Raw genomic sequence first — 13,887 nt, forward strand, 5'->3', positions numbered from 1 at the left:
TCAGTGAGAAAAGCTATTTATTTGTTGCTGTTTGGGCATTTCAAAGTTCTTTGTTTTATGGACACCTTATTCTTCATGTAGTGATCCACAGATTTTATTGATAGCAGAAGCAGGGAGAAGTGATCTCTGGCTTTATAGAAGTTATTTATTGTGGAGTGAAGTAATTTTTAACCATGTGCTTATAGAGTGCACTTACATTCATAGTTAATTTTTTAAATGTGGCTTAAAAATAATGAACTCCTATAACTTTCAGGTTAATCTATCAGAAGTTAAGTACATAAAATGAAGTGAACATAAATATCCTTTGAAAGCAGTCTAGGACTTTAAGAGTTCTATACTAACAAGTTAAAATCTACCAGAAAAAAAATTAAACCTTCCATTTTTCTAAACGTCTGGAAAAAGCGCCCCCCGCCGACACTTGGTTAATTGTCTCCAAAGTGCCTTTTAAACATACCATATTTGACCCCATTTATTTAAAAATATCATATTTGACCCCAGAATAATGAACAAATGTTAAATCTACTAAAGCAGCTTTGTGAACCTGGTATTATCCATCACTTGGAACATTTTATCCAGAATAAGTTATTGTTACCAAAAGAGACACCTTCCAACTTCACTTTTTTATAGCCATTAATATAAGGGTTCCTAAATAATGTTTAAAGAACAGTGAACATTTTATTAAAGCAAACATTAGTTCAGTTTAATGGAGGTAATTGTAAGTGATAAGACAGAGCAGGTTATCTCTGTGTTGTTTAAACAGAAGGAGCTACTTTGCACCATTTCCAGTAGCCATCTGTAGAAGAGAAGGGTTTGCACCTGTCTGTCCACACTAATTATAGATTAGGGCCAAAGAAATGAAATTCGAGAAGGTTTTCAGCTAATGAAATCCATACTGATTTTATTGTAAATGTGTTTTATGTAAAGAGGGTGATGGTTGAGTTATGAGTGAATAAATCGGTGTGTAGCTGTTAGGCACTTGGTTTTGAAGCACAATTCTGCTGCATTAACCTTTGATATTAAAAAAAGAGAGAGAGAGACCAACAACTTAGACATGGATGCTAGCCTTTGTTTGGCATCCATAGCTACAATTTAGTGAGCAGCAGTGAGGTTCAGTGTGCAATTGAAAAATGTGCTGTAAAGCAGCTTAAATGTTAAGAATATTCTAATATTTTGAAATACAGATGAAGTAGAAGGTAGGTTTTGTTTTAACTTAGGCACATAAAACATTAGAAAATTAGAAACCTTTTTTCTTTTTTTGTGCATTTCAGTTTCATGTCCATGAGAAATTAAAGCAAAATGAGTGAGGAATGCATTCTGCAATAAAAGGTCACATGAATGTCTACCACATCTGTTTATAGTAATTATGAACATAATTAACATAAGAATTACAAATGAAATAATGACAAGCTGAGCAATGAGATATTATGCCATAATGGTCATATGTTGGAATTCTCACATTATAGCACACTAGAATTCACATACTCAAAGAAAGAAAGAAAATGCTAGATTTTTATCTGAATTAATGCTTCAAAACTTATCTGCCTGGGGCAGATGGACTTCTTGCTTTTATAGGAAGGTAACCTATTATTAAGAAAAGAACTAGTTGAAATTAAGATTTCTAGTCTCCAGCTTGGACTTTAAGACAGCTGTGATTATAGAAACCACTTTCTGTTGTACACTTATTCTGTGATTATACTTCTTGATTATTATATTGCGCTTTTTTTTTTTTTTTAAATTGAAAGCTTTGCAGCAAAGTGTTTGCTTTGGAAGAGAGTCATGGATTCTTCCCATTTGAGAATTGGTTGATCTTTTCTAGAACTGTGAGCCAAAAGTCAATGAACAAACAAGGTAGTAATAGAAATACTGTGCTTTTATAAAATAAGAACATTGACAGATTAGTTTTTTGCACAGTTTTCTTCATGCCTTTAATGTTTGGATGCTTTTAAAAGAAAATGTAAACCTTTTTTGGGTTTGAAAGTAGTAGTGCATTGTTTTGTTTTTTTAAATAGCGTTTTTTTCCCCCAAAGAGCATGTAATGGAAAAATCAGTAATCATTTGTAAGTTGTATTTTTTTCTTCCTAGAGTTGTGTTGGATTTACAGGCATTTACATGTAGTCTCTGTCCAAATTGATCTAACTGAAATGTAATAAAGAGGAAGGTATGTGTGATTGCATCTGGTTATTCTGAATGCAGTTTTCTATAACAGCTAGAGAAAAGGTGAAAGGTGAGCTTTTATGAGAACTAAAATGGTACTCCAGAAATCCGTTATTAAATTTAAAACATGTTAGAATGGCCGATTTTCACCCATTTAAAGTTCACTTGATGTTGTAATGTGCCCTGCCAAATGGCTTACTTCCTACCCTTGCACCCCTCTCTCTCTATTGAACCTGGACACTTTTTGAAGATTTATGGAAAAATATTACCTTGTTCTCGTCTCAGTGATACCATGAGGTTTTCCACGTTATTGGATTACTGGAGGATTGTGGCAGACCCCTTTTTATCTGACATTCATTGCATGACAAGATTTTTCACACATGCCCTTCCCCCACCTAGGTCCAGCTTATTTTCACTCTGTCTTACCTATCAAATTTTTCTGAATTCTCCTCTTGGCGTGGGAGCATGGGGCTGGGGCTGGGGGGGTGGGGAGGCCACCACCCATGCAGCTGTTTTTTGGTTAAGTGTTTTGGAGGGGGGTGGTCAATTAAACAATGCCTCTCATCAAATTTGCCTCTAAGAGACTCTCCCTTTTCTTTTTCTCTATTAACTAGCCTTACGCTTCCCTCTCCTCTACCATTTTGTCCCTTAACCAAGACCCATGCATACACTGTGTTATAACCCAGCTTGTCACTGCAGCTGGGGCTACAGTGTATGTCATGAACAATTATGCAGTTTATTGGCTACTTTGTTCTGAACTTGCTCTTGATACTGCATGAGAGCTCCTTAACCAAGCTTCAGTGTCTTGAAATGCAACACAGCCAAATACTCCCCCTTCCCCCAATAAAATAACCTTCTTTGCTGCATTATCTGCACTCCATTAAGGATCTGATCAGATGTTCAGATTGTCTGATGGGCGCATTTAAAAGTGAAAAGGGGCTCCCATGGGACTACTCAGGTGTATCTCCCTCCTGACCCTGATGGGGTGGAGGATGAACTCTGGTCTGACGGAGGAGCATTAGCCCTTGCTTGTGTTCTGATTGATTCTCGGGCGCTGGGTGGGTGAGGAGCTGTGAAGCAGCTCAGGCCAAGATTGATAGCCTCAATTTCAAATTCCCACCTCCAAAATAGACTCTTAGATGTACACATAGGGAACCCCCTCCCCCCACACAATTTCTGGAGGTGGAGCAGGTGTCTAGGAGTCACCTGTAGCTACCAATCACAAGTGGTCCTTCTTATCACAGTGATGCTGGCAGCACAAGTCTTCTGCTGGGACACTCTCAAGCCCAGGGCAAGAGATTTTCTGTCTGTTGGTGTGGGTTGGGGGGTGTGGAATTTCGGGGTATTGGGGCCAAGGAAGAGAGGGACAAGAACTTCCACTCGTGGTTGGTCTGGAAGGCTGCTTAACAGCTGTGAGGGCTCAAATAGGTTTGTTTTGCAAATTGTGGCAATTGGGCTGGAGGTGAGATGGTGAATGTCTCATTGTTATGCTCTGCCAAAAAGGGAGCTCTTGATCCCTTCTGACCTTGACAGGACCTCCAAAATGTTCAGTCTGGCCCTGGAACAGGGAAATGCAGTTGGCTAGTCTGGATTCCTTCCCTTTTCTTGGAGGAGGGGCAGTTTGGGGGATATAAGCAAACCCCCCATCCCCCGGCTGTCACCCTCCGCCGGCTTTGGGGTCCCTCACGCCCACTTGCTGCCCCCATCCTGGGGCCCGAGCTCCCACCTCCACCATCCCTTTCGGTTTCTTCCCTCCAGCCTGTGCCTCTTCCCTCTCCCTCTCTCCCTCTCTCTCTCCCACTTTTCCTCCCTCTCGCGCTCCGTCTCACACGCACCCTCTGTTTATTTTCCTGCCTCCATCTGGGCCCTGCTGATATTGTAATCACCCTGATGCACGTTGGCTTCTCTCCTCTCCCTCCTGCGCTCACACACTCACTCACACACAATGTGCCATCCTGACAAGCCTTTTACTTCTGATAAGCTCCGATGTGTGTTTAATGAATACAAAGCCGCGGTCTGGGTGCCGCCTCGGCTGCGGCCGCCTCTCCTGCGCTCCTTTGCCAGAAGGTAATCTCCGTGAACGGGGAGGGGAGGCGAGCGGGGAGGAAGGAGGGGTGGGGAGGGGGGGGTGGGGGGAGCGGGGAAGCTGCTTTTCTCTTTCCCTCTCTCCCTTTCCAAATGATTCAGAAGTCGATAAGACCAGGAGAAGTGAAGATGTAACATGTTATCTGTCGCTCCTCTTAGCGGGCGGAGAGAATTTACATTTAAAGATTAGCAGAGGGAGAAAGAGAAATCTGCCTTTTGTTGTGCGGGGTGAGAAGGAGGCATCAGTCCTGGCCTGGACGCTATCTCCCATCACCTCTGCTATCCAGACAGGACTCACCGAGGTGAGATTACTGGAGGGCCTTATCTTTAATTGGGTTTAGTTTTGCCAGTCTGAATAGGTTTAAAGAGACTCGATAAAGGGGGAACAATAGATTTATTTATTGACTGAACGCTGAAGCCTTTAGATGAAGAGGGGGAGAGAAGAAGCTGCTTAACAACTTGATTAGTTTATTTTAATTTTTATTTTAAGGTGAGCTTGTCTCTCTCCTGGTACAGGGAAGGGCCATAGAACTTAGGGGAAATTGAATGACGGAAACGTCTTCTTTCCTCTTTACCCCCCACCCCTGCCCTTCTCAGCACCATCTCCCTTATTTTAACAGGAGTTTCATTTACCCCCTTGTGTTTCGGACTGATACACTAAGCAGAAAGGGTAGTGGCTTTTGGAATTGATCATCGGTGTTGGGTTTTGTGTGACTTGTTTTGAATGGGTGTTGAACTGATGCTAGTGGTGGTACTTGAATGAGTGAGAAAAGCAAATGTAGACTACTTTTAATATGCAGTTAGTCGATTTGATAGTATGGTTTCAACATGGTTTAGAGAAAAAAAAAATCATTCTGACGCCGTCAGGTAGATTTGTGTTTTGGATTTGAGACACGGAATATTTTCCCTTGGAGTGGGTTTAAAAAAAAAAAAAAGAAGAGTAAAAAAATATATATATATATTATTGACTCATGAGTGTATTTCTTAAAATTACAGTGTCAACTTTGTAATGTTTTTAAAATGGATAAAAGTGAAAAAATATTGTTTGCCTCATACACATAATCGAGATAGGTGTTTCCATAGGTAAATAGGATCCAGTAACTAAAAAGCCTAATTAAAATTTGTTTAAAGCCTTGGGGGGGGCATGTTTCCTTGTTGACAGCGGCAGATCGATTGGGTAAGACAATAGAGTCCCATTATTTCACTTCCATTGACTGAACATATTGACATTTCAGGTTTGCTGTTGCCTCAGTGAGCGTGATGAAACACTGAAATTCGCAGACCAACTGGTCAGAGCGGCACATGTATTACTGTATGTCATTTCTGCCTTCAGGTTACCTTATCACCCAGGCAGAATGGGAGCGGACAGCCTGGAATCCTTCAGAAGGGGTAGAGCTCTTTTGGCTAAGAAACGGACAGGTTGCATGTCTTAGGAGCACCTTTAATTTTACCCAGAATTGGAGGTTACGGAGCAATATGGGGAGCACTTTTACTGAAAAATCTGAGAAGCATCCTAGCTATTAATCTTGTACGTAGTACCTATAAGAATACCCATTTTCAAGATTTCCCTTTACCTCCTCTGGCGGTGTCTATAGGGAGCGGTTGGTCACATCATTTAGGTGATTGCCAGCTTGTGCTTGGGTGAGACCTGTTCTTTCCCAGTTCGGGGTACTCAAACATTAAAGCACCTACTGAAGCTGTCTCTGATAAAAAGAATGTGTAAGGCCCCTTCCAAAAATAGAGCCTGACTTTGACTTTTTTGTTTCTTGTTTTCTTTTGGTGGTTGGAAAATGAAGATGGGATGTATATGTATTTTATGCCCATAGACATGCATAGACAGTAACATGTCAAAATAAACATGTGTATATTCCAGGCAGAGGCAGAGAAGATAGTAAGTATTGTCCTTATCTTAGTGTAATCTTCCCTTTTTTACATTTTACATAGTCTTTGCATAATATAGCTAAGTATTAGGGAGAATTAAGTCAAAGAAATTTGAGTCATACAAAAGTGAGTATGGGAAGAAAACCAGAAGGGACTTAACATATATTTTTTAAAAGTTTAATGAAAATATAAACCTATGATGAATATGCTTTATACACAGCAATTGTTGCCATCAAGTAGGCAACTGATGCCCTTTGCAGTGTTTAGAACAAAACTAGTCCTTTATACCATTTTCATGAAAATGTTAGGTTTCTATTTGATCAGCAGGTGCTGTTGAGATGAAAGCCATGTGTAAATTTTCAGAAGGCCAAAAGTGTCAATTCAGAAAAGGAAAGTGATAAGAGAAAATGCAATCAGTTTTCCTGTTTTCAATTTGTGCAGGATTTGAAGAGCTGTTTTGTTAAACTGCTACATCTGCTCCAATATGAATATTGAACTACTTCCACTAAAAATAACAGCCTATAATTTGGAAGCTACTGCAGTCTTTTGTTAGTGTGAGTGGGTTATTTAAAAACAAAAAAACAAAAAAAATAAAAAAAAAATAAAAAAAATAAGACAATTTTCTATTCTGACAATCTCTTGCTTAATGTGCATTTTCATTTGTTGGCACTTTTATCCTCAGCAGATAAATGGTATTATGCAATTAGGACCTCATCTTGTTTGACTATGAAAGAGGTTTCCATAGGTGACAATCCTGGTAATATAAAAAGGGTTCACACAAAGCAAAATTTATTTTTAAATAATCTGTTTAAATATAGTTATTTAAAACGAGATAGCTATTCCTTGCATTCTCTAATACTACAATTTTTAACTTACTGCTGACTATTATAACAAAGTTAACACTATTCTATTGCATAGTAAGCATCCTGTGATTTATTTTACCTTTAATATACCTGCAAATGTAAGTTTAAACTAATCAGGGATATTTTACCTAACAGGGCTTTCAGAATAATTTTTTTCATGCTTAAATAAAATGATTAAATTATGCTTGAGTGCCTGCATACAAAAGCTTTAGCTTCTATAGTACTGCTAATCAAATAAGTTTTATGGACAGGGAAAGCACCACATTAGAGAAAAATTGGGTGCATTTTACTAGTGACCTTTCTAGGAAAGACAAGTTCTTTGTAAATCATCTAGTATTAAGGAAGAAGAAAACTCTAACACATCTTAGATAATCATAATACAGATAATACTTCATCCCTTTAATAAGAAAATGAATGGCATCGCTATCCATGTAAAACTGGGCATAGAGAATTAAGGGAGAAGGAAGACTGATGAAATTTGGATCAGGTTCAATATTGACTCTATCCACAATTGCTATTGGGTTGACTTGTGGCTAGAGTAATTTGTCCAGGTTGAGACGTGATCACTGCTTAGGATCAATTGGAGGCTATGTAGCTTTGTGGCTTTACACTTGAATGACCAGACACACTCTTCACAGCTAAACTCAGAGTATCTCCAGGATGGATTAAGGGGGAGACAGACATTGGGACACAGGAGGAGGATGGATATTAACAAATGCGATGTTTCTTCTGCACCACCAACTGAAAAGTAGTGGTTTGAAGAACAGTACTGTGTGTGTGTACCTGTGATCCGTGTCTGTAATCAGCCAACAAATAATGCTTTTAAGCAACGTAATTTCCAGTTTGAATCCAAATTGTAGCATATTGTGCTGGCATATCTTTCAGAGACCCGGGCAGCCACGTGGGTGGATTCCCTGGTACAGCACCAAGTACTTTGCCACTTTCAAGAAATGGCGCTGAATCACAGATCGGTGTAAGAAAAGTTTATTTCACAGACACAGGCCCATCATTTTGGGATGTGATCTTCTAATGAGTTGTTTTGTGCTGGAGCCACATTCAGCGTTGAAGCCTCAGAACTTTATAAGGCACCAACAGGGGTCGGGCGGGGGGTGGGGAAGCCTCTTGCGCCTCTTTTCAAAATGTGCCTGCTTTAAAAAGTGATGTCCAGGCTCTGACATGAGAACCACTGATGCAGTAATGCCCCACGGTTGAGGTTTAAGGCACGAGACCCTCCTGTGAAGAAGGTTCAGACCGTCAGTGCTGCTGAGAGCCACTAACCTTTTTCATGGACTGCAAGAGACCAAGTTTTAAAAATCCCCCTGCTTCAATAGTTCTAATTGAGATTACCTTATAATGCAGCCCATGAGGGAATCAAGCAGGCATTCATTTTATAGATTTCATATTGGTCAGGCTCTCAAAGGCAAATCACCCTTTGGGTGACTAGGGCCTTGAGAATGAATGTAGATCTTGTTGAATGAGCACACAAATGTAAAAATTTCCCATTTGTCCAGCAATCTCAGCATCTTCAAGTGCCTTAGGGAATGTGATTGACTAGATTCATTAATTTTTTAACAGCTGGGTCATAGACCACTTCTGAGTGCGCTCTGGGCTTTCAAGGGCTGCCCCCTAGTTGTTGGTCTTGGGAGAGAGAGGAGGAACTGACAGATATTGGAGACCTACTCTGAGCCTGGGGTCCACCCTCACATGTATTGGCATCGCTGATTTCTAAGCAAATTATAAAGTAGCATTTGACTTCATTTCAGAGACTGGCTGTAGTTGGTCTTCTGGCTTGGCCTTTTGCCTCAATATGGAAAGCTGAGATTGCCTTGTGTCCCCAGTTTAATTACCTACTTTGTTCCCAAGTTCGAATAATTAGAGGCTTATTTTCTGAATACCTACCTGGCTTAAATATTCTCTTTAGCAGCCATAAGCCATGCATCCATTGTTTTCTTCTGCCCTTGCCCCAGCCTTGGAATCCCACTGGCTACTTACCGCCTGACAGCCAACCTTGGACACGCCCAAGAGTATGCCAGTTTGTATCCCTCAATACCTCCTAATCCAGGCTTTTCCATTACTAAATTCTATCCCTTCCTCCGAACACCACCTTCCTGCACTACACCGAAGCCATGAGGTATCAGACTGTTCCCTTTGTTGATCTCACGCGGCACTCTCGAGTTGTCTTCTGCCTAGTGTCCCTCATCTCGGTTGGTCATCTGCGTCTCCCAGTTCAGCCAAGGCCAACTTCCTGGTCATTTCTTAAGAGGAGAGGGATTCCACACCGTTTGGAGCTTGCAGGTGTAATTACGTAATATAAAAAGAAGGACATGGTGTGTGTGTGTGTGTGTGTGTGTGTGTGTGCGCGCGCGCGCACACGCGCACTTCTCTGAGTAATGGGTAAACTGGGGTTCCTTTTCCAGTTCAGTCCCTGTTTTGCTGTGTGGCCTGGGACGAGTGCCACCCCTCAGGTGAATTCTTCAGAAGTGAAATGAAGGGCAGATTTCAGGGACCCTTAGGCTTCTCATCTCTCACATGTCTGAGTCTATGTGTGAAGCTGGAAGTAGGCTTTCAAGAATTTCCCATGGTTAGGTGAATGAAAAAAAAAAATCCTGAATTTTTAATTTGGGGGGTGGAGGGGGACGGGGCGCTCCTGATCTCCATATGGCTGGGAAGTAGAACCACATAGAACATCATTATCTTCTTACTCTTCTCCATTGTAAAGAAGTGGCATTGGGGAGAGGGAGGCCTTTTTTTCCACAGCCATCCTGGTGAACATCCTGGTGACTGTCTGAAATTTTAGATATTACTGTGCCTTTTTAAAAGGTGAATGAAGAAGACATGAGTCTGTTTATGCAGTGAGAAGGAACTGAAGATTACAGGTTTTGCTCAAGGAAGATAGCTTTTATGCTTTCACCTCATGGCTGTTGGACAAGATGAACTTGATGCTTGGGGGCAGGAGTGAGGGGCTGGAAGCTAACGCTTGATGGTAGTTGGTTGTGCTTCCTGGGCATTCGCTGTAGCCCGTTGTCTGAAGGTTTGGACCCAAGTCACTTGGAAATTTAGAAAATGGCCTCTTTAAACCATTTTTTGGAGAGAACTTGGTAAGTAACAGCTTATTTAAATGAACAAGGACACATTATCGTTGGGTGAGGAATCAGTTCTTAAGAAAGAAAGACTGAAATTGTCCTATTGCATCGTCTGAAGACATAGTCTGCTATTGGTTTTAAAAGCCCAGTTATTACCAGTAACACTTTGATTTCCTACTTTAGTTTGTACACAATTTAGGCATTATGGGAAGTTTAATCTTAATTTGTGAAATTGTTAATAATAACTAGAGCTGGACTTCCTTAGAACTTAGAGGCTATGGCATTCTTACACTTCTGATTTGACCAAGAGAGCACCTTGGCATCATCTAGGATGGCAGTAGGAACTTCTTCTGTTTACTAGGACTTGGAAGTAATGCTATTTTCATTTTTTTTTTTAAGATTTTATTTATTTATTTGTCAGGGACAGAGGGAGAGAGAGCGAGCGAGCACAGGCAGACAGAGAGGCAGGCAGAGGCAGAGGGAGAGGCAGGCTCCCAGCCGAGCAAGGAGCCCGATGTGGGACTCTATCCCAGAACCCTGGGATCATGACCTGAGCCGAAGGCAGCCGCTTAACCAACTGAGCCACCCAGGCGTCCCAATGCTATTTTCATTTGTCATTAGAAATGGAAGCCACAGGAACTACTGTTGCTTCATAGGTTGTAGAAGATTTGTGCATTGGCATTCAAGGTTCAGTGAGAGGCCAGACTGAAGTGGTTTCTGTTTGTTTGTTGCCACCAATGAGAATGTCTTCAAAGTATGTAGGCGGTGAGCTCTTAGTTGGTACCAAACTTGACTGGGTTGAAGTTGCATCAGTGAATTCAGAGAGATCCCATGAGATGTAATGGCAGTTTGTCTAAAGAAGCTCAAAAGCTAGGTGGGCACTAATCACATGAGAGGAAACGACGCCAGAGCAGTGATGAGCTAGAGGCGGTGGGCCGAGCACTTGGGGAGAAAACTAGCTGTACGGTGCTGTTCTAAAGAGTGCTTGGGAAGTCCCTTCCACTAGACATTTTGGAGAGCACCCCTGGTGATACTCAAGGAGGAGGTCTGAGAGATACTAGGAAAGCAGGGAATGGTACCTACAGATGCTGGTGTGGAGTTGGGGGCAGGGAACCAGTGCAGCGGCATTGCCAAGAGCATTTCAAATGCATGTCCCATGGCAAAGAGAGTATCAGTGGTTGTAAAGTCATCCCCCAGTGGATATCATAAGCATGGTGCAAGTTGTGCTGTAAAGACAAAGTCTTAGAAAGTGGGTTGGCTTCTGTGGTTAAAACTCGCTGTTCTGTACTCCTTCCCCTAACCTCAAGATCTGGGAAGATGGGGGCTGTAAGACAGGTCATGAAAGACTGCTAGTTTATTTTCTGAATCTATGCATATGTTATGTACACAGTGATGAGCAAACACAGCTGGGAAGAACAGCAGATGATATTGGGACTGGAACTGTGGTGTTTATCAGACTGACATAGTAATCCTTCTTTCCCATGAAAGTGTTCTTTTTAAGTGACTATTAGGATTCTGTAACTTTTATCATGTGTCACACAAGTATTCTCTCCCATCTAACCCCTTTGCCTACCTGTCACACCTTTTCACTCTCCTCTATAGCTAGATTTATTTAGAGATGAGATCCACATTTGACCTCTGATGGGAAACAAACGTGGACAATGAATTCTCATCCCTTTGTTTAAATAAGGATAGGTAGGTCTGTTCAGGTCTAAATGGAAGGTAAATGTAATCAGTCTCCACTGAGTTGTCCAAGGCAAGCTTTGTGTTGGCTAGAGGGAGCGGGTATAAAATATCAGGGAAAAATATAAATGAAGAACAGTAAAATGAACAACCCATTAAACCTAATTTTCCTATTTTTAAGAAAAGTGTATGCTTTTGGGATAGTCCTAGTAATGACCCTTTTTTGAATATCTGAAAGAAAAAAGTATTTACTCGTGACTGTCCATCAGAAGTAAGTTAATAAATTGATAAATATTTAATGAATGCCTACTATGTGTAGAGCCTTGTGTTAAGACGGAGACGCAGACTAGGTGGGTTTGCATACACATATGCTGTATACGTTTAGTGGGTATACATGTAATTCAGTGTGTACTTAATTCCCACTGAATGATAAACCCACTCAGGACGAGTAAAATTGCTACATAAGATAGGGAGGCTTAATGGCTTAACTGATTAAATGGTATAGTAAATGAGATTTTAGAGTGGGGAGTGAGTGGTAATTTCAGCTTAAGACAGGATTTATCAAAGTAAAGTTATTGTTTGGGCTTGTGGGCATTTATAAAGTAGGAATGTGGATGCAGAAAGCCAGATGTGGAAGGGGCTTTTGGAGGACTATGGGGTGGAGTGAGTGGGGTTGGAGAGAGAGTAAATTGAAGAATGTGGCTGTATCAAAGAGGACCCATGGGTGATTACTGGCAAATAAGTAGAAAGTACCTAAGTGTCTTGAATACAAAGCATTTTGATTTAAGCTTTATCTTCTGAGGAAGCCAGAAGTTTTTAAAACTGTGTCCTATAGGACCCCTCAAGGTGAGACTGGGCATGAAGGGTGCCTGGCCTGGGCTCTCACCTTTTCATTGGCACTGGAAAACCAGAATAGTTCTGCTTTAATGACAAATTGCTTTATATATTAGATTTTCTAGCTAGGCTTCTTTTGGACGAAAGATGCCCTGGTGAAATAGATCTCAATAAATCCAAAGTAAAAACAAACAAGAAGTTGTGCTAGACAAGGGGAAACCATGGACCCAATTGAAGTCCTGTTTCCTGAGAGCTGGTTTGATTGTGCTCAGTCAGATGGGTGGGAATGGGGGCATGACTGGAGGCCAAGGCCAAGCAGGAAGCTTGTGGCTGCAGCTTAGACTTTAGCTCCTGCTTCAGGATGACCAGGATTGGGTTTGGGGGAGGGCAAGGAAGAGGCGGATGTAAGATGCATTGTGGAGGAATAATAATTAGAACTTGGATACAGGGGTGAGTTTAGGGAAGCAGAGTTGACAACTTGGATTGTGTGTCCAATGCACTTGGCTTGCCAGAATATTTTAAATTATTTTTAAAAGATTTGTTTATGTATTTGAGAGAGAGAGAGAAAGAATAGGTGAGCTCACATGGGGAGGGGCAGAGAGAGAATCGCAAGAAAGCAGACTCCCCACTGAGCGCTGAGCCTGATGTCAAGCTCTATCCCACTACCCTGAGATGAGGACCCAAGCAGAAATCAAGACTTCGATCCTTAACCCACTGAGCCACCCAGGCACCCCTAGCTTGCCAGAATTTAGAATCACTTTGGATGTCTCAGGAGCAGCTTCCCTACTCCACATAGACTCAGAGTCTCATGTGACTCCAGAAAAAGGTCTCAGGGCCTGTTCATACATCCCTGCCCCAGGGATTCCTGTGGTCTGTAGCTACTTTGGGAATATGGTGATAGGGCTGTCAAGTGGTAGGTGTTTAAAGAGTAGCTGTTGCATTGAGGATTTTTATTGCTCTCTCTGGGACGTGGCTCCCTTATATGCTTTTGCTTCTTGCATAGAATTTTAACCTGTTCTGAGATTCCTTGCTTTTTTGTAGGTACCTCTGGGCCAGGGTGAGGGGAATAAAAAGTGGTCAGGTGGGCTGGGTCTGACCCTTAACTTTCTACCGGAGCAGCCTATCTATTTTACATTTTTTAGACACTGAAATTTTATTTACAGGATAATTTATGAAATTTCATTCAATCCTAACGTTATGTAGAGGAGAGAAGGCAGGGAACAGAGAGTCAGGAGTCAGGAGGAGTTAATGAAAGAGCTGATGTGTGCTTATAAACCAGGATGTCCCAGAACCAGAAACAACAA

At 41.4% G+C, this 13,887-nt stretch overlaps 1 protein-coding gene across 1 annotated transcript in view; it reads left to right on the forward strand.

The window, feature by feature from the left end:
• Positions 1–4,099: 4,099 nt before the first annotated feature.
• RUNX1T1 (RUNX1 partner transcriptional co-repressor 1) overlaps positions 4,100–13,887 on the forward strand; it is a 127,581-nt gene continuing 117,793 nt past the window's right edge. The window contains 2 exon segments of the mRNA XM_032858741.1: positions 4,100–4,195; positions 4,197–4,221. Of these exon segments, the coding sequence (XP_032714632.1) occupies positions 4,100–4,195; positions 4,197–4,221 (121 nt within the window).

This window comes from Lontra canadensis, unplaced genomic scaffold (genome assembly GCF_010015895.1).
Source record: "Lontra canadensis isolate GAN:19392208 unplaced genomic scaffold, GSC_riverotter_1.0 scaffold15, whole genome shotgun sequence".
NCBI lineage: Eukaryota > Metazoa > Chordata > Mammalia > Carnivora > Mustelidae > Lontra > Lontra canadensis.